The sequence below is a fragment of the Diadema antillarum genome, unplaced genomic scaffold (genome assembly GCF_040938485.1).
Source record: "Diadema antillarum isolate AM-2024a unplaced genomic scaffold, OU_Dant_1.0 seq00000041_RagTag, whole genome shotgun sequence".
Classification (NCBI taxonomy): domain Eukaryota; kingdom Metazoa; phylum Echinodermata; class Echinoidea; order Diadematoida; family Diadematidae; genus Diadema; species Diadema antillarum.
In genome coordinates, this window is record NW_027271153.1 from 2,278,032 (window position 1) to 2,300,449 (window position 22,418).

The 22,418-nt window shown below is 39.1% G+C and overlaps 1 protein-coding gene across 1 annotated transcript in view; it reads right to left on the reverse strand.

Annotated features, from left to right (window-relative positions):
• The window catches only part of LOC139725455 (uncharacterized), a 46,316-nt gene extending 43,871 nt beyond the window's left edge, over positions 1 to 2,445 (reverse strand). Inside the window, exon 1 of the mRNA XM_071636530.1 lies at positions 2,217 to 2,445. Within this exon, the coding sequence (XP_071492631.1) occupies positions 2,217 to 2,445 (229 nt within the window). The remainder of the gene's footprint in view (positions 1 to 2,216) is intronic.
• Positions 2,446 to 22,418: the final 19,973 nt, after the last annotated feature.

The following is a 22,418-nucleotide window of genomic DNA, read 5'->3' on the forward strand; positions in this document are numbered from 1 at the left end:
TCAGCCATAATTGTTGAACAGATTGCGAGCCAATGTTCGTTACACCGTAACTCCCATCATCTAAAATGGGATCCAATTAAGTCCAAATATAACTAGACTCTCTGTCTTTCTCTCCTGCATTATATCCGAAGGACAGGATGATCTACTTGGAGAATATTCTAAGGGTTCTCAAAGAGGCCAGATGTTCATTTTCAAATTATCACCGGTGATATTACAACATGCATGCAATGTCGACTAATTGTGAAGGTCCTTAACATAATAGTCAAAAAGTGTAACGTCCAATGCGTGCACGCTTAAGTTTTGTGGCATCGAACTAGTTTTCCCTTCGGTAATTATTATCTAAGGTACAGGATAACACGGAAGCATTCCAAATCGATACATCTATCATGTATATCATGTTATCAAAACTTTAAAAACACACAAGTATAATGTCCAAAAAGTGTCTCTAAAGAAAGATTTTCTTTTGATATCAAATGATGACAGAGCAGGAAATCAACGTATACTTTCAAAACAGAAATCTCATGAGATACACTGCAGGCAATGGCAGTTTATATTCTTCTTTCCGTATCATTCCATGCTTTTGGTCTCAGTGAAAGCACACGATGAATCTTTACTTCGTATCACCCAGTCTTGTTTATTTCCAATGGTAGCGATGTAAATAGACTCATCTTTTCCCCTTGTCACTGAAGATTGTCAGATAATTTTACTCTACTTGAAACTGAGACGGTATATCAGCAGAGCTTCTACTTTATATTGCATTTACGTTGCAAGTCTATTTCTTTCTCATGATGTTATCGATATCTGAAGCTCAGCAAAAATAGCCCGCTATTGCGAATTGGAGGTGAATGGACAAGCTCTCTCTCGACTGTAATGGAGCACGGACCTACTGGAGCAAGAGGGGGAATTTGAGATGATAAGAAGCAATGGACGCAGGTGCGTTATACCTCTCGTTGAGAGCTCCTATTTTAGGCATTCTTTCTCGCAAGCCCCTATTTATCATCTCTGATTAAGTAAATTTCGGCTCCGGGATGGGTTTCAGGGGAATAGGTTAATACCTAGATTGCCGTCATTAGGTGCTAATGTTGATGCAGCTCACGTGTCTGTTTGGACAGTATGATCACTCTTCCCCCCACAACAAATGAAGGAAGATCCGTGCCGTCGACTACACCACTAGTAGAGGAAATTAAACCAGCCTGCGCGTATACATACCCTCTACACCAATCCTCGCTGGCACGTTCCGCGTGGAGATGCGCGTTCGGCGCTGACAGAACCCAACGCTCAACTCACTCCGCGATATAGACGGGGGAAAAGAGCGTGATAATTTCTCAGCCATTCCGACTACCGTTGCCCCATTTATACTTTCTCTCCATTAGCCTATTAGAGTGCGTTCTCTCTCCCTCCCTCTTTATTTCTCGTTTCTATCTATCTACGGCTATTCATAGCCATGAGAGACATGATCTCGAAGAGTTTCTTTCTTTCCTTCATCTGATAGTGTCACTCTAAGGAGACAGGCTCTTGTAGCCGGGGGAGAGAACGAGTTTTCTTCCAAAACATGCTCATCTCGATTAGCGTTGAGCAATGGTCAGGTCTTGCCCTGCACATTTCTCATTAACGAGAAGACTCCCCGGGACGATGTACGGTGTAGGTCTTTACTGTTATTGCAAAAATGACACTAATAGCTTCTTCGTGTCTCCCCCAACCCCGTCCCTCATCCCCTTCCTAAAATAGGAGTCAACACAGGAAGTTACCCGTTTGATGAGATGGCGTGATATTACTCCTACTTTCCTTTTATTTCATATTTCCTCTCTACGTCAGCATAGTTCCAGGCCAATATTTTGTTGACAAAAATCATATCGCCGAGACGTTAGTTGCAGGCCAATATTTTGTTGACAAAAAAATCATATCTCCGAGACGTGTCGATTTTAATGGTGTAATGTTCGGACCTTTGAAACAGCTCTTAGCTACAACGAAAAGCAGTTTTTTCTTTGTTGTCCCTAGTAATGAAGTAGCTACAAAACACTGTGTGGTGGTTTGTTTGTTTATTTGTTTTTATTATTTTCCTGTTTGAAATCCTTTGTAACGTTGCTTTCTAAAAATGGCGATGACACCTCAGAAAGAATATCATCTTCAGTTAGTCTCTTTCAAGTCTGTCTTGTGTCTGTGTGTATGTGTGTGTGTGTGTGTGTGCGTGTAATAGGCCTACTCTTTTTACTCACCGGGTTGGACTCGGAGAAGTTCGGCCGATCCAAGCGGACTTGGGGGCGACGAGGCCGTCGCCCTCCGACCCGACGACAACCGCTTCCACCTCGTGTCCTCGGGTGGTGCTTTGACCCGGGGCACGATGGCCGTGGCCGAGTCGGTGTGTCGCAGCCTCTCGCACCAGTTCGCGCAGCAGCATCCACACAGCTTGTCCATGACCGCGTTGACCGTGCCGCCAAAGTTCATATTTTCGTCTCCGACTTACCCGTTGCTTGTTACAGTACCTGAAAAGATAAGCACAATAATGAAACGTGGTCATCTAGCTTGTTTCACACTTTTGGCTTCGAAAGGTGTACATTATCCAAAGTTTGTTCTACATCTGTTATAGTTGGTCAGTGGATGTTATTCCGGTCTAGAAACAACTCTGAGCATATCTTATCCAAGTAAGAGAGCCAGAGCGTTTAAAAGGGGTTGATCTTAATTCGTCCTCTCAGCATAAAGGTTTTTGTCAATTATTACGAGTGAATTTTGTTTCTTCGGACCCAGTAAGGCCGAAACGCATAATATTATTACTCGTCGGAAATAACGCAAAATATGCACACAATAGCAACAAGAAAAATAAATATTGCGCTTTAATCATAACCTCAAAATGATTACCATTCATATCTTACCATAGGCATCTTCATAATCATATCATTCCCTATCACTATTATTGTAGTTCATGTTGTTAAGTTGTTCTCACTGAATGTACCTCGCTTAGGCCATGAGACATTTTTGACTCACAGATCATCATCCTGTGCTTCAGTTTAAAAAAAGGACAGCAAAACAAAACAAAACAAAACAAAACAAACACACAACCCAGGGCCACGACCACTATGACCACTTTTCCACCGTGCTTTCAAAAATGAGCCCAGAGAAGCGTGAAATCGTCGGCAAATGTCAATGCACACTAGCAGCAAGACACAATTTGATTGGAACACCATGCGGCAGAGCCTTCGAGCTTCTTCTCGTCACTCAAACTAAAGAAGAAGAAGAAAAAAAAGAGGAATTTTCTTTTCTTTTCTCACGCCACATATATCTCTCCCAAATCTTGATGTATAGAGCATCGTGGCAGATTGAGTCACTCCAAGGTAGAGTAAAGCACATCATCTCTCTCTCTCTCTCTCCCTCTGCGAAACAAAGAGCAATCTCTTGGACCGGACAGACGCAAAGGTCAAACAGATATCTACTCCCATGTCATTCTGTCCCTTTGCTTCATACATTCGGACCATAACTAACGCAATCCCTACTTTACCCTCATTTCGATTTGATGATTGATTAACCCTCTGTTATCATTCTAAAGACCTAATATTCCTGCTAATCAGGTCATCTCATGTTCTGGTCCTCACTCTCTCAACACGATGATAAGAGTATCGCAGTGATAATAGTTTATATAGGCAAATAATGTCAATAATTGACTCAATATTATTATGTATGACACTTAAAAACGTGATCACGTTTAATATCGCCTCTCCTGGAGGATATGTCATTATCAATATCCCAGCATTTTCTGGTACCTGGCACCTGCCTTTAATAAGAACAACATCAGTATAGAAGGTAACACAGTCTGCCAAAGTTTGCCCGAGCAGGGCATGAGTCCATCAAAAAATCTCCTGGTATAGATTAAAATTCAGAGCGGAGTTCAGGGTCCTCTACGTCACAGAGCTGCAATACCACGACGCGCACATGGGACGAACCCAATCTCCTCGATATATTTCCCACTAGAGGTAAGATTAACTGTTTCTTGCGTCACCCTAAACATATACTAATATCTAAGCTTTATTTGTAAGTGCATTACGTGCGTGTGTGCTGTCTGCATGTGTGCTTGTGTGTGTGAGTGTGTGTGTGCGCGTTTGTGTGTGTGTGTGTGCGTGTGTGTGTGTGTGCTTATTTTGTTTTCTCAGAAGTCACTCTCATCTGCTCTGACACTCTTGACAGGTTGCCCTCCAACTGATTATTAATAAGAGCGATTCCTCAGGGCGTCCTTTAATGATGTGCAAAGTCGTGTATTCATGATGAAATGAGTCTATTGTCGATGTGTCAACTGGTTTTGCTGCAGCACCTGCGTGTTCTCTCTTTCTCTCTCTGTTTTCCGGGGGCTGAGAAAAGAGCCACCTTAAAGGGTGAGCTGTTTATCAAGGGAGTAACACCAGATACGGGTTCTAACACCAGCAAACGGCTAGCAGGACAACGGGTAAAAGAAAGGCGAAGAGGGCCTTTTATAGTTCCTGCAAAGGAGAATGAAAGTTTTGTTTTATTTAAGTAATACAAACACAACTTTCATTCTCTGAAGCTTTATAATTATAGAAAAAATTTGAACTCATCATGTTTTAGCATTGTATTTTCTATTTTTAAGTTAAAACGTTTATAGCCCAGTTATATTTTGTTTTCAAGATGACCTCTTTTGAATTAAGCACGTCTCGTGATCGAAAGCATCCAATAATGATAGTAGCAGTTTGCTAAAATCAGCCATACACCACATAAATGAAATTACCGATAGTATCTAAATGGTAATAGTTTACTATGATATGAGAGCATCTTCACCAGCATACACTACGGGGATGCAATCCAAGTGCTGGGATGATTTTTCATGTATTGCCGAATACAGCGAGAAGATTGTGTCAAAGGACTGCATTTTTATATTTGCGTCTTTATTCATTAATCGTAGTGATAATGAAAATCATTATGATGTGGATTTAAAGGATGACAGTAGTATATGGCAGTATCAGCGATAGTAGCACTAGTCATTATTCATAAAGTGTAAATCCCTTACAGAATGTCTCGGAATTACTGGGGCTTCGATTGGGATGGACTCATACATCATAACAACTTTGGAGGTGTGAAGTATACATGTAGGTAAAGAAAGAAGCGCGCCGAGGGAACGCAAATGTACGACTTCCTCAATACACCAACGCACTCCTAGCCTATTGAGACCGTTCATACGACTGTTGGTTTGTGGTTCAAAACCTCGTCGTCTACTTCGTATTTTGTTGAACACACCGCTGTTCTTAGGGGCCCAATTAACGTTTGACCCGCACGCAAACGCCTCATTAGCGATATCAAAATAGCTCGTTAATCACCCTTAAATGCACAAACAATGAGAGGTTTTGCAACTGACCTTGCTATGATAATATGTCATCATCTGTTAATTTACTTGTAGCCAAAAATGGGGCTGGCAATCTTTTTTTTTTTTTCTGTTTTTTGGTTGATTGCATAAAGGTTTTGTTTTTTTCCCTTCTCTCTCTTTAATTCTCTCTTGCCGAGAGGCGTGACCGTGTGGCACTAGCGCGGTTGGCGGAAAATATTCTTTTGACCTTTCCCTTAGTAATGTTTACATAAGCAGTTCTGTTATAAAAGTTATAAAAAATAGTCCTTGTTTGACCTTTAGGCCCTATATCATTAATTTTGTTTTCCACAAATTCTGCTCTGACAATTTGCTATTTTCTCCTGCAGCTAGTACACAGACGAAAATACTTTCGATTTTGTGATTATCTTGCTATCTAATTAAAGGGAAAAGCGGCTTGCTTGCTGCGGGGGTTGTTTCACAAAATTGCTTTGCTTTTGACAACGGTCATACTGTTCCATTGAGACCTAATCTTGTTTGCTTTGTCTTACCACGCTGGAGTTGTTAGTGCAAACGGCACTAGCTGAATACAGATGTAAAATGTGTCTTCATTTGTATTTTTGTAGATATTTCACAGAAGTCTGTAAAACTATCTATACGGCGAATCAATCGACAGTACAGTACAGATAGGCAGATAAGTCACGTGGTGCGTTCCAGCTTTCTTTGAAATTAATCGCGCACGCTTTACTGATTCAGAAGACGTTTAGTGGACATCGCTCCCAATTATTTGGCAACCAACATTGATGATGCACAATGGCTTATGAGCGCAAAGTATTTGAACATTAACTGTCACAATACGACGTGTACACTATCCGCTTCCCCAGCTCCAATTTTCCTTCGCATTCACCTAAATTCAATGCGTATCTGGGTTGATCGATACGTTCACGTCGGAATCCTGTGCGTTTTCTAGCGGAGCCCGGACGAAGAAAAAGCACGGAGGCAGTGGCGTGATGGAGAGGCTGCCAAGCTGTAGTAAACTAGACAGAGAAGCTTTCTACAGCCGATTCTGCTTTGCCCTCCCCACCCCTCCCCCCTCCGTTTCTTCTCCCCACCCTCCTTACCTTTACCGAAAGGATACGGACAGGTTGACGTGTGCTTACTTTGCGCTGTCCTGGGAGAGGTAATGAAACATGCCAATTATGGATGATGGAAGGCGTATTCTGCGTACACATCAATGGGAATCATCTTGTAAATATTATGTGTATGTATGTATGTGTGTTTGTGTCTGTCTGTCTGTGTGTGTATTGAATGCTTGTTTATATATATATATATATATATATATATATATATATTTATTTATTTATTTATATATTTATATGATATGTATTAGTTTAGCCTTAGGAGAGGCATAATTAGTTCTTGTCATATTAGAGATTCGTGATGAAATTTGTCTCTAAAAAAATTTCTTCTTTTATTTTTGATATGTCAAAGATACATGAAAAATTAAAGAGAAAATGTACCCTGCAAATAAAAAAAAAGTGCCATGGTTTCATTAGATTATGCAGAAAAAGAGTTTATTCAGGTCTGTTGTGTACATCAACATGTTTTAACAAGAATCTGCCTGGACCCTTGTTCTCCTTTAGCCCCTTTTACACTTTCACGGATTGCTTCACGGATGACCACGGATCGTCATCCGTGGTGTTCCGGCATGCAAAATATCGATTTCCCAATCAATGCCGGTGTGAATACGAGCCCAACTGGGTGTCTACACTGACAAGTACGGAGTCTACACGTCCAAGGACGGTACCTACACGGACAGACAAGGAATGAACGCGGACCACAGCGGAAACGATACGGAGCTAACACGGATATCAAGGATTGAGCACGGATGCAACTAGGTGTCTTCGCGGCCTTTACACAAAATATCCTCAAAATGTTGACAGATGACATTTGCTTTTGCTTTTGATGCTTTATTATTCTTTGATGACATGCTTCCAGAGCTAAGTACAGTATAAAAGGCACACAAAATCTACAGCAGCCTACATACGCCTCTAGTTGTTGACATCATAAAAGCAAATCTCTTTGTCACGTTTGTTGTAAACTCTCATTTTACGGGAACATCATGACATAAACAAAATGGAAAAAATCAGATACACACACACACACACACACACACACACACACACACACACACACACACACACACAAACCAAAACAGCGAGGATATGTGTGTGGGTCACTAACGCTTCTAAGGCGACCACTATACGAACAGTATGAGGGGATGATGGCTGTACTGATTGGGAAAGATCTGAGCAAATTTCATGACATTTATGAGCTTGTGTGGCAAAATACACGAATTTTTCATCCCAGATGGAGCCGATGCTTATACGGACGTTCCGATGTCTTCACGGATTGTTCCGGAATGAGTACGGAGGCAACATGGAATAGCCGGTGCCTACAAGGAAGGAATACGGAGGCTACACGGAGTAGACGGTGCCAACAAGGAAGAGTTCGTATTGATTTTCATCCGTGATGTCCGGGATGAAAAATTAAGCAAGCTTAATTTTTTCCCCAGACATGCCAGATGATCAAGGATAATGCCGGATGACTTCACGGAGTCAACACGGCCATGCCGGAAACACTACGGATGATCCCGGATCGACGATTCGTGGTCATCCGTGATGCGATCCGTGAAAGTGTAAAAGGGGCTTTTGCTCTTGTAAACAGCACATCATTACTCCCCCGTTCGAGTATACTTGGAACTGTTTCATCGTTTGTATTCTTTTTTGATATGGCAGCTTAAAAAGAAAAGACCCACTCTCTTATTTTCCCCCTTTTAAATGTAGCGGTGTTTTTAGAACAGAGAATATTGAGCAAGGTCTGTATTGACTTTGTTCAGGATTGTGGTTGCAGAGCAAAGTAGCTTCAAATGCTGATAAGCCTTCACTTGAAGCTCATTGTGTTTTACAAGGATTTCGGGAAAAAAAATAACACTAAATATGAAATGAAGTGAATTTAAGAGAAATAAATCGCCCGTGCCCGTTTAACATTTATATTCAAATATGTGTTGCGTGTGAAGACGAATGACTTCTCAGGCTGTTTACGCTCCTGCGTGCTTCTCCAGAAGAACTTATATGAGCTGCATCTCTTTAATGAGAACCACTCCAACAACCACACAGATTGGTATCAACAAGCTATGTGTACCAGATTGCAGATTAAACTGTTTCGAAGGTGTTGGGATGCTGAAGACATACTTTCTGTTTGTAAATCACTCGTTACTTTTAGTTGTTGTCGTTTATAATGTGCATAGAAAGCATTCGAGTTGTTTAAAGGGATGGTATAGTTCTGGTTTAGATGGGGCTTCAACCTTTGTATGTGTGTGTGTGTGTGAGATGATTAGAAACTACTAACTAATATGAAAGAACATACAAAATGTGGACCTAAGTTTAATTAGGACCACTTGGGGGGGGGGGATATCTCAGCCATTTCCAGAGCGATTTTCATCAAATGATGAACAATTGATTTCCCATTAGAATTGGTATACTCATTCATATTTCTTAAGTGGTTTCTCTTTATCTCACAAACAGGGTAAAAACCTGAAGACCCATCTCAACTAAAACTAGGTCTATACCATCCTTTAAATGATTTACTTCAGGTGTAGATGTTGACATTGCATCAGTTGGCAATTATTATGTATCATCAACTGGTGCGTAAAATCTATAAAATCACCAAGTTTTAGTTGTTGTCCCATGAATGACTTGAAAATACATTCGTTTACTTTTAGCTAAAGCCTGTGCCCATGACACATTGTTAATGAAACTCAGACAGGAGCGCGCGTGAACACACACACACTTACATAGACACTCACAAAATACAAAAATGATAACACCGATATCAAGTCTACCTGGGGCCCGTTGCATTAAAGTTACTATTATGGTAACTTAACCATCCAGTGGTAACTTCCATGGAATTCTTGATTTTGATTGGCTGTTGAGTATTGTTGCCATGGTAGTTAACATTGGATGGCAAAGTTACCATAATAGTAACTTTTATGCAACGGGCCCCTGCTCTGAAACGTGAATGCAAAGCAATGTTCATTTAAGGGGGAAAACACTCTGTTTATCCTAAAAATTCTGTCATCTTCTTCTTCTTCTTTATCTACATTTTTTTTTCTAATTTGATGAACCAGAAGAACAGAGACAACCGCTGTCAGCTTTTTTTAACCTGAATTGATACTTCACACATATATTTTGTGTTATGTGAATAATAAGTACGTCTAAACATATGAATTGTTAAGTGAATGAATGAATACATAAATGAATAGATATAAAGATGCATATGTTATAATTATGTATGTCTCTTTATGTTTGTCTGAGTCAATGTCTGTGCATGGTACGTTTGCATAAAAAAGCAGTGCGCCCATTTAGATCCCACTCACCAGCAAAACACTCTACTCGCCACGATACGAACGTATGTCTGCTTGAAGTAGAACGGGGGATCGAAGAGAGAAAGAGAGGGAGAGAGAGAGAAAACAATGAGAGAGAGAGAAAGAAAGAAAGAAAGAGGATGAAGGGAGAGGTCGAATGTGAGAGATCGAAAGAGAAAGGATAGGATGAAAGACGCACAAAATCCGCCTCCTATAAAGCGCGGGAGAGATTGCAAACACATTCACTGTATCGTCGCAATCTTAATCGATATCGTCCCCACACTTCTTCCGTTTTTGTTTTTTTTTTTTTCGAAGGGAGTCGGGGGTTCGTGATAGGGGTACTTGGAGATTGTATGATGAAGAGATGTAAACATTATACTTGAGTGTAAACATGCCGGGAATAACTTTCTTCATAGTCTTTACTAATTCAAAACTCCCATGCTTAAATCTTTTTTTTCTGTTGATGGGGGGAGAGGGGGGGGGGGGGGTTGCTGATCATCCACTCAACCACGTTCCCCCGTCAGTGAATGTTTGCACATCGACGTCATGCACGATCGCTTCCTAAATTGCCTGTACATTTCCACATCGTTCTCGTCTCACTCGGCTGTCACTGTCTTCATCGGCAAATCTTTCTCCCATCATCTCACGGCGATTAACTAATCGCTCCACTCTTCCCGCCCTATATAGCGAAGGGGTAAAAGACCCCTTGGAAAAAAAAGGAGGACAATAAAGATCCACTTTAACCAACATGGCTTGCTGATGTCACAAGTACATGTAATTATTCTTTTCTTCACGCACATTTTCACAAGGACTTCTGTATGTCTATCATCTCTTTTCACGCTCTAACATCTCTTAACATTCCAATAGGTTACCATGACAACGCATTGCAGTTTTCATTCTCACTTTTCCGCTGTTCATCAAAATTGATGAATGAGATGTCGATTCAAGGTTTAATTTTATATAAAACAAAAAACAAGTTCTCCTCAAAAGCATCCCTGATATCAAATTGATAAAGGATTTCTCTCCGTAAAGTTTGAAAAGTAGAATGATCGTTTTCCTCACCCATTCAATAAGAATCATAATGAATACATATTTCCAAAATGCTACGGTGCTGCTGTATCCGACCGGAACTAAGAAGAGGGTTGCCATGGAAGTATAAAAATAGAAGAATGTAAATAGAAAACAAGATTGGCTGGTATCTACAAAGGTGTGACTCTATGGTTCGAAAAACCATCTGGAGTGATTTGTTACTATCCGCGTGGTAGTCAGATAAAAATCGTTGATCAATGATGTTTCTGTGTGTATTATACTTACTTTGTGTTTGCTCGATTTTTTTTTAGTGCAAGCACGATGTTTTCTTTTTTTTAAAGATCTTCCAGTCCTTAGGATATATATATATATAAAGTTTTACGTAATGTATCTGTAGGGTTTCCTTCTTTCACATTCATCTGTGTGAAAAAGAAAAAAATGAACATGCTAAGTGAAAGCTTTCTTACAAGGCCACATTGAACACAAAAGGTCAAGCAATTTTAGAATGCCCAGGTTCAGAATTAACTTCTCCAATATTGTGGGATACCTTAAAAAAATAAAACTGCAACGACTCCCCGGTATGAACTGCTTTGACATGCAGTTCGACTGTGGGAGAAAATGGTGGTATATAAGGTCAATGAAGCTTTAATTTCCTTAAATTTCTGAGTGGATACGGAACTTAATTTGACCAATCGGTTCCAAGCAAGGATTGCATTGTTAAGTTACGTATTCTCCTCATTTCTTCAAGCAGAAGAGAATGACGTTTCAAAAGGACGACGGGCGGCATACAATAGACGTAAAAGAAAAAATGACCATCCTACAGACGACAGACGTAAACCGCCAGTTTATTGAAATCGATATTATGCAATATTCGTATCGACAAAACAGAAAAATTCATATGATTATTGGCACTTACTCTCACAAAAGGACGACGGTTCGAAAACCATGACCACGAATAAAGCATTTTAACATGTTCAAGTAAAGGAAAATAAGTAAATGAAAAGAAAATCACTTAAAGTGATCATGCAGGTCATTGTGATGTACTTTTGTAGGGGTCATTGAGAGGGCACATCAAGCTTTGTGACGTCATTTACGGATCAGAATTTGGAGAAGGGACGGGATGGCTTAAAGATTTCCCGTCCGTGCGAAGTTCATCATGCCGCAGAGTTAATTGAGCATCAAAGTTTCCGGGAGAATCGATAGTGATGGGGCGAGAGGTGGGAAGGAGGATGGGGGGGGGGGGGGGGGGGGCATTTTAGGCAAAAAAGAGAGCTTACGGCGCTGGGCGTCGAAACGTCGGAAATCGCCAGGCCGTATTCAAGCGCAAGAGAAATGATGATGAACCAGTGGAGATAGTCAATTGTGTCTGCATATTCAAAGGTCTACTGCTTGCCATAATCCCCCTCAAATGCTAAAAGGTAGGAGTGAGTTTCATTTATCACCATGCCTGTGAGCGAGCATAACAGGTGAAATGAGAATTTAAATGACATACGAGTATTCCATATTTTAGGCGTATGGAATGTTGTCTAACTGATGCCGATAGTGCGACGTTTGTCGTTTTTTTTTTTAAGGCTGTCAAAATAACAAGAAGCAGCAACAACAGCAGCAACAATAGTAAAAACAATGATAATCATAATAGTAATGTTAATAAAAGATAACAATAATCTTCTACATGTTTGGTTGCATCTAACCTTACTTAAAGGGACTGTGCGATGCAAAATGTATGTAAATGTATTATAAATTAGCACTTTAATGTTTGACAGATTATATTACTGACAGAATCTTCGTTTGAAAAGATTGTTTTTTTTTGTGTGTGTGTGTGGGCGTATACAAGTATACAAGATATTGTACAAATATAGCACACGATTATCTAGACAGTTATCATTTTGGTCACATAGGTAATGTTTAGGGTATCAGTAATCAACGCCGTATAAGGGCAATTACCCCCTCCCCCCCCCCCCCCCCCCCCCCCCCCCCCCCCCGGACAAGATTAGGGTTAGGGTTAGGTTTAGTGTCAGAGTTAGGGTTAGGGCTAGGGTCAGGGAAGGTTCCGATTGCCCTGGGGGTAATTGCCGTAGACCACTCAACACACGTCATTTACATTGTACAGTTCCTTTAAAAGGGCATTGTACCGGTTTTTTATTTTTTTATATGTTGTTCTTTTAATTCTAAAAGACCCAGAGGTGCAAACAGAATCAAAATTTCATAACGATTTAGCCCGTAACTTCATGTTGAAAATGGAACTTTTTTGGCGAGAATTATGCTAATGAGCTGACGAGCCCGGATGTTGTGATGATCACTCTTGTTTAGTCCTACAGAGCAGATTGTTTTTAGCGACGACAGGAAAGTCGACAACTTCATTTATGCTTCCCGACTTGCGATTTGGTTCCAATTAGCGTGAGCAAGTGGACATGAGTCATAAAATATTTCTTGTGATTTTGGTGCAATTTGGTGAAGTGAATTTTGAGATATCTACATGGATACGGAAATACTCTAGCACTATGCCTAGCGTTACACCAGCGCTTGGATCGCGAAGCGGCGGCACTGTTTGTATCTACGTGGTCAGGCCATTCTTCCGAGGTATGGGTCCTACTAAAACTAGATCTAAGTTAGTCCATGGTGTTAATACGACCACCATGAGATTTATCTCGACTACAAAATCATTGAAAATCCATAAGGCAGATACCTTACCTGCAAAATTCAGCACAGAAACGACAGGGCCTGCAGGACAAGGGCCTAGATCTAGCGGCAACGCTAGACCTTGGAGTCTGGACTTTCGTCTGGACTTTCTTCAAGTTCTGGCAGCAGGGGTATGTATTGCATACTAAACGTTTACGCTGTGCCTATTGAGCGCTGTGCACGTACAGCTGTCGACGGGGCGGCGAGTAGAATCTTCTCGGTCCTTGACCGCTCACTAGTCCTAATCCTAGTTCTAGTCTAGAGTCTATATGTACTGGGTGCTGTTTTCTTCTAACTAGGCGTAAACCGTGATTGCCGTTGACTATTTTTTGGATTTAGATTTTAAGAATCACTCAGTCCTCATCTTCGTTAGATGATAATTTGAACTGTGATGTCGAACCTTTATCGCTTATCATCAATGCATAGTTAGTGCAACGTTACTTACACGCACACACATGTTTTCTATGGGCAGCACGTTCGGACAATGATGCCAATTTCATTTTGCATATCTGGGATATTCCCCACGAATTTTATCTAAATAAAAATCTTTTGAAGAGATTCCTTCTAAAAATTAATAAATATTGTTTAACATGTTTATTTCAGCTCCATATTGCAATTTTACTAAATAACAGTTTTTGCAGTACTTCGTGTGAGATTTCATCAGTAAATTGACATGTGTACTTCGTTTTGCTAAAGTCGGAGGTTGGCACCTGTGACGTATGCCAAATTGTGTGGATCGTTCCTTGGCTTGCTCGTTTTCATTTTTTTTTTCAAAAAATCATTACAGGCTTATCCTGGGTTTTAGAATCCTCTCTTTCCAGTTGTAGGCATCAAAAAATGTAGATTAGAATTATCAGACAAGTAGAAAATGTCAGTACAGGTTTCTTTTAAGGGCCGGCATTCTATTTGATTATCATTACTATATCTGGGGACTATAGCTTTCTTATCCTTTAGCATATAACATACACACACGCACACACACACACACACACACGCACACGCACACACGTCTCAATGAGGTATGTGTATATATGCGTAATGTGTCTTTATTCATGCAAGTATCCGTTCCTTTGGAAACAATTCGCCACTGCATTAATGTGAGAGAATGTTCGCAGTTTCTGACTTGATTTTTTACGCTGTAATCCTTGATGCGCGAACTCGTTCGATCCGAACCACTGAGCTACGAATGAATTATTCGTACGGAGGATTTTCGTTTCTCACTAGAGACGACAACACACTCGGAAAAATCTAATACGCGCTCAGACATTATTATACACAATTTATGGAAGACGCATTTTCTGCCCATGCACATCGACTTTACTGGAGGAATTGTTCAAAAGCAGCAAAGACTCTTAGAGAGTCAGCTTACATCTGACATTTTGTTTCCGACGAAAATAATCTCTTTTTATCAGGTTTGTGGATGCATTTCTAATGCGTATCTCGTAACGACGTGCCGGACCTGTCATCCCGTTCGTCTGACAGGGGAAGATAGAGGGCCATACGTCAGCGTATATCGAACTACGCAAGTACGTAAATTGAATCTTGGCCGAAGTGCTCCATTTTGTCGTGGTAAAAAAAAAAAAGTGCCGTGCGGTTTGATACACGCTGTCCTTAAGAGCGACGAGTGCTAAAATCCATGGCCTATTGGCTGTCAGGACCGCTTACGAGGCAACTCGACTTGCTTTAAGAGGGTCCTTAAGAGCAACCGTAAGGCTGATTTCGTTCTCGAAGACCCAGGTCCCATTGTTTTTGCGTCTGTTGAACGCACACTAGAGACTATTAAAGATTGAATATGGTTATGAATTTTAAGAGTGTATACAGGTTTACATAAAATTGGACTTTATTCTCAATGCCACTCAATACATGTACTTGCGTTACTGACATCAAAAGGTCTTTTCATATCGAGAGAGATATTTTGGTGGGGGGGGGGGGGGGGGGTTGCAATAGATCCGGTCGCTGATCTTCACATTGGAAATCATTTCGGCATTTTCTATTCAATCCTACCGAAGAACTCGAACAATGGGTAAGATTACCCCCCGGAGACACTATTATTTTCGCCGATATCTGAATCCGCGAGATTAGGTTTTTTGTTTTTGTTTTTTGTACAGTTTTATTTTTTGGGTCTATTTTCTGTTTGTTCCTTCTATCCTGCGTGTCGAAGCAGAAGCAAATGAGAACCGTCTTGTGTCGCTTCGATGATTGGTTTCAAAATCAGGTTGGCATGGATTACTGATGGAAAAGGCACATTCATTGTGAGTGGGTGGTGAGGTAGAAAGGAAAAAAAAAGAAAACTAGGTCGCACTCTGTTTTACAGATCCTTAAAGCTGTTCGAAAAAAAAAAATGATGTTTGATATTTATGTAAATCTTTGGCTTCTGAAAGCAACAAAAATGTGACATGTGAAATACATCAAAGCGCTGCAGTGGAAGTGTAGGTATCTAACCCGTTGAGTTTTTGTCTCACAGGAAAAGTAGTCATGCATATATATATATATATACATATATATTTATTTATATATATATATAAATATATATATCCCTAGTTGGCACCTTAGGGAGACATATTGGGGGGAAGTGTCTTCATTAGGGAGACAACTGGTCATTAAGGAGACAATTTTCGTGTCTCCATTGCGTAAATTGCCATTGAACATGTATTTTAAAATTTGCATATAAAACAAATGGAAATGTCTTCCAAATGACCCATCTAGGAGTATATATATATATATACATATATATGAAGTATGTTTATTGTCTCATTTATATATATATATATATATATATATGAAGTATGTTTATTGTCTCATTGTAAATAAATGACGTACATTTACATCTCATATGCAATAGTTACATTGTACTTTACTTTGTTTATGCAATTGTCATATTGTATACTTTTGTCGGAAATGAAATAAAATGAAATGAAATGAAATGAAACATAAATCATATAAAAAGTTCAACGTTCATGCACACCTATGCATGTTATCACATGACCATGTATGCTTCTGTATAAAATGTCCATATCAACACGTCCAGTGACAGGGAAAGGTACCCACCTTTCCATACAACAAGCGACTTGTGTAACCAGATTCACAAGGAATGTACATTTTGGATGTAACGGGTTGACTTAACCTCTCGTAATGAGCATGATGTCAGTGATATTAAGCAATATGCATTGGCAAACAGTGAAGAAAGTGAAAAAAAATAAATGAATAAACCTATAGTGAACACCAAACCTGAAAATAAAAATGTGAGAAAAAAATGAAATCAAACTCACTCACGAGACAAAGGAATATATTCTATCACATTATGTGAATCGCACGGTATCTGGGATTTCAAACAATCCCCTCCCTCCCCCTCCTCCCCCCCCCCCCCCCGCGCCTTGTCAGTTGTCATGGAAGCGAAGAGAAATGATGTCTTCAGAAGACAATCTATCACGTCCGCTTCCCAGAGGTGGATCACTCGGGAAATGACAACGTCACAGATTGATAAAAATATCATGTCGTTCGGTAAGTCACTAGGGAAAGTATTCTCGAAAATGCAAACAACCCGTTATGACATCCCAAAGTCACATACCGAACCTTTGCACAAACATTCTGCATCATTCTCGTCCAATCTAACTCGTTCTCTGCGGGATTCTCAAATTCCGATTGACTTTACACAGAATCCACACAGCTTCCGGGAGCGGGCCTCGTAGGTAAATTATTAAATGTTCCTATCACGTCTGCTCAAAATCATTTGATTTCATAGAGCGATTGTTACGTTTGTTTCGCGCTCGCGCTTGGCCCAAGCAAACAACCAAATTGCTCCTACACACACACTGATCACGTGGCATGATCTCTTCGTTCTGCAAGAGCCACCGTCACTATAACATCGCAAAAACTACAGACGCAGCATGACGTAAATCTTCAAACGGAATAATTATACGCCGACCTGTCATTGCTTGTGAAAAGTTATGATGTTCCAAAATTTTACAAAGACTTTGAGAAATCTTTCCGCCCTCCTGATGAAATAAATTAATTGTTAAATAAACGAATCCATTTCAATAGAACGAACTCGCAAGAGAAGGAACTTTTTTTCCCCCGGAAATCACGTTCCAATCTTTACACAGCGGACTAGACTCCTAAAGAAGAAACAAAATTATTTGCAAAGTTGGTAATACAATAAATTTTGTTAATGAAATAAATGTACACATTTATTTTTTTTTCTCCTTCGATTCAAGTACATTGTAATCCATATTGATCTTTTTTTATAACATATTACTGAAAAGAATTTTGATTATGTTTGAAATTATGTTGTAAGAGAATAAATCAAACAAATTTTAAGGCATAATTACCATTTGCAGATGAACCAAAAACCCAGCATTAGTGCTTCAAAATAGTTCTAAGATGTGAGTTAGGGATGGAAACAACCAATGTAAAAATTTGAAACAGCATAATCGATGTTAAATATTGTTAAATATACAAAATGTGAACGATGATAACAAAAATGCTTCCAGACTAAATCGTCTATAGTTATGGTGTAATGAGAAAAATAGGGATATCTCCTTTTATTTTAGGCTTTATTGCAAAAAAAAACAAAACAATTATATGGTAGGGTGCTTTGTGATACAACTGACCTATACATATGGATCAAAAGTGATATCTTGAACATTTTTCTAAATCACTGCTCCCAAAGGTAAACAGGACCTTTAAATTATTTAAACTTAAACAAAATGAAAGTGCATCAGAAGTCTAATTTCAAACTGACTTTACTGTGCATTGAGGTAATTCGATAAAGCTGTAAAGCTCATAAATGAGAAATTGTCAAGTGGATGAACTTGATACAAGTTACAAAGAAATCACTTAATCCGCTTTTTGTTCTGCGAGGCGCGTATATTCATAAACATGTATAGGTGTAAGTTGTGTGATGAAATAACATTACGGTGTTATAACAATTTGACTTCCCTTGGGATGGCAGATCTGGTAAAGAAAAGTTGCCTTTGTTCTATCAGACATGAGCAGACGCTTAAAGGGATGGTACAGTTTCGGGTGAGATGGGACCTGTAGGTTTCCAACGTTTTGGGTTTTAGTTTGTTTCGTTTGTTTGTTTTTTATGGTGAGTTTTTTTTAAGATAATGAGAAACCTCTTATGAAATATGGAAAAACGTATATTCTAAGAGGATTCAAAGATTATTTGATTAAAATTGATTTTGAAATGGCTGAGATATCCAAAACAAAGCGATCCTAATAAAAGATGGGACCCACCTTTTATTAAGATCGCTATGTTTTACTTTCTTTATGGATATCGCAGCCATTTGAAAACCGATTTTCATCAAATAATCTTTGAATTCCTCTCAGAATTATACGTTCTTTTATAATTCATAACAGGTTTCTCATTATCTGCATGCCTCTTTAACATTTCATAAAGTGGTTGCTCAGTATCTTCCAAAAAGTTAAATCTGAATCCTCACCCCAAAGAATACTATACCATCACTTTAATCATGCTGGCTCTGGTCTGTCTCTCTCTCTCTCTCTCTCTCTCTCTCTCTCTCTTATTATATTGCACCTTCGAGGAAAACAATAATTCGTGGCTTCGTCCGTCATCGAGTTTTTCTCTCACAGGACTCTGAACTTTCTGACCATCGCTTTGGAGAAATAAGATCAGTCAACAATATTTGTAGTAAAATTCAGCTCGAAGGCAAACGGATAGCAAAATGGATGTTAAATGAGAAGCCCATCAATCTTGGCTGCACAAAGCTGGTTCGCCCAGAGAGTTTTGGTTGTCAACTTCGACCCATTCAATGCTTTTAGTTTCAATATCTACTTCATTATGAGAAAGCGGCAATATCCTGCACGTTTTTAAGACACGTGGGCGAAAAAGTAATGTTCATTTCACTTCCGTCCCTATCGTAATGTTATCATATCAGCTTTAATACTATAACAATCCTCAAGGAAAAAACTTATTTTTGGTAGGGTTTTTTGTGACACATTTTCAGTGAATTAATTTATTTATTCATTCTTCCCCTCCCGCAACCACTGGCTTATCAGTTCTTAAACATTACTTTTACACCACAGAGCAAATCCCACAACAATAATAATTTCCTATTTTGATTTAACTTTCTCAGGATGACCACCTCGAAACACTGTGAATATTGTACACATTCAACTTAATTCACTGAGTGCAATCCTTTGTTGAGTTTTATCCTTATTAAGTAGCGTTACGCAGTTTCTGTCTTCAATACTAAACAACGCTCATTTTAAACAAATTTTATACAAAGCTTCTAAGAAGGGTACTGGTTTTCTCCTAAATGCAACAAAAATAGAGACTCGTTAAAAAAGTGGAGACTCATATATAAGTTCTTTCAAGAAAGATATGTTGGGAATAAGATTGAATAGCAAGCGACTGACTAATATAATGTTCTATGAAGCGAAGCTAATGTTCTAGGAAACTTCAATTATAATTATATCATGAATTAGTTTTCAAAATGGGCAAATGACGTACTTAACTGTACAAAATGGATACATATAATCGCGAGGAACGCATCAATGAGAATTTTTTATAAGATAACACAATGATGATAAATTGAAGATGATTACAGTTTGCCCAAGTTAGAAAATGGTACATGACAAATGAGTGTAAAGGGCAATTTACCAAGTCTCAATCATGAGGCGTCACTATGACTGCAATGCAATTTTCCGCGAATTCCTCTGCTCATCGAAATGTCTCACGTCTTCAAATCAACATCTGGGCACTGCTGTTGGGGTGTAGGAAAAAGTCAAATTCTCCCCTTTCCTAGAAGATACATTTTGCTGGCAATTAGTTCATTTGGTACTTAAGAATGTGTCAAGTTTCTGTTTTCGGTCATTTGAATAAATGACCTCCATTCATGCCAACCGGCAAGTATTTCCCCGTTGTCATTTCTTCCATTGATTATTTAAGACGTCATAGTCTTATAAGAGAAAATACAGAATAAAATATGAATAAAGGGCATGGTGATTAGTTTTCGTTTGACAAGTACTCGCGGACATTATTGACTTCAGCGCGCAACGAAATATCAGATGCGGATATTCACCCCGAGTCAAGTTCACTAACCTTCGCGAGCAAGATCTGCTGTATAGATTGACTGATTGGAAAGTCAACACGAAAAGAATGCGATATTCGCCGTGGGGCGAGTTGCTTGTAACGAGAAGCGCATTTTAAGGGTATTTGAGCTGATTCATTGATTTACACAAACATTAGAAAACATTAAGAGAAGAGACGAAAGAAAACTTCCAAGTACTTGTTGAATCGCAGATTGTTGGAACCTGACTAAAAAGAAAGTGTTGTCGAAAATATCGAAAGTCCTCTTACGTACGAACGCGAGTTACACTTGAGAGTGATGGGTGATTGGGAAGTGTCTGTGTAAAAACACGACATAAGTCATGTATTCAAAGTGAAAACGAGGGTGGGAGTAAACTGAAAGGAGGTTATGGCAACCAGATAATAAAGGACACAGATTCGCAATAGGATAATGTTGTCTGGTAATAGCGTAGTTATATTTTAAAGGGATGGTAATTGGTTGAGATGAGAATTCAGCTTTTAACTTTTTTGCGAGATATCTAAAAACCACTCTTTGAAATGTTAAGAAGCCTAAAAGTCTAAGAGGAATTCAAGGTTTATTTGATGAAAATCGATTTAAAAAAGTCTGAGATATCCAAAAACAAAGTAAAACAAAGCCATCTTAATTAAATGTGGGTCCTACCTTTTAATAGGACTGCTTTGTTTAAGATATCTCAGCCATTTCAAAACCAATTTTCAACAAATAAACTTTGAATTCCTCTTAGAATTTGACGCTCGTTCATATTACGTAAAATGTTTCTCATTAACTAAAAAAAAAAATCATCATAAAATCGTTGTAAACCTTAAACCCCAACGGAAACTGTACCATTCCTTTAACTTGCTTGGTCAAAAAAAAACCAAAGCTTAGAGGGAAGAAAGTTTAAAATAAGCGGGATAAGGACAAGCTGATTGAAAGAGAAAGGATTATGGGAAAAGATCTTTTTTTTTTGAAAAAAAAAATCGTGCGAATGTTGCTAATTAAGATAGTACAGTACCAGCGATAAGTTTGTTTTTGTTGAATTGGAAAGGTGATGGGCCATTTTAGAAACAACAGCAAAAACAAAAACCGAAAAAAAAAATAAACTTAGAGCAATCAAACACGATTTCTGTTATTTGGGGCCTCTTTTCTGGCATCGATAAAGTCATGATTCAATTCTTCGTTAAAAAGAATGAAGACCTCTTTGTTTGAGACCGAAAGAGAGACTGAAACACATAGAATTGATGACAGAACCAGCAATGTAGGAGTACTTTGTTGATATTGTTGAAGTTTTTTTGTTGTTGCTGATGTTGTTTTCAAAGAGATATCTTGTAACTTACGCCACCCTCATCCATAATGGATGCCTCCTACGAAGTAATTACTGCGTTCCCGCTTAACAGCGGAAATCTCCGTGCCACCGTTTTACGGCAAGTGACTTTAAGTTCCGTCTGCCGCGCTGATGTGACGCGTATACACCATACCTTGACAACTGAAGAAGGAAATAACACACTTTTATCTTTTTTTTTTCTTTGGAAGAATTTAGACTTAAAGACTAGAAGAATGGTGAACGTTCTTTCCCAACAACAAGAGCAAACAAAGTGTCTGATTCGTTCACATGCATGAGCTCGTACACAACCCCCTCTACTTACAGAGAAAAACCAGGAAGAAAAAAACAACAACAACAAAGTGGTAGTCGTGGTAGTATACATACCTGTCCCAAAGTTCGCTCGACCTCTAAGAGGCGCTGCATTCCAGTCTTTTTTTCTTTTCTTTTTTGTATGACAATCACGACACCTAGACAACTTTATTGAATCCCAGTGCTATTTGCATCGGATGCCCACCAAATACATGACCGCTTTCCGTTTTTCAATGATACTTGGGCGGCGATTTTCTAGTTTAACGCATCCGCTCAGCAACATCGACGGGCTTTAGC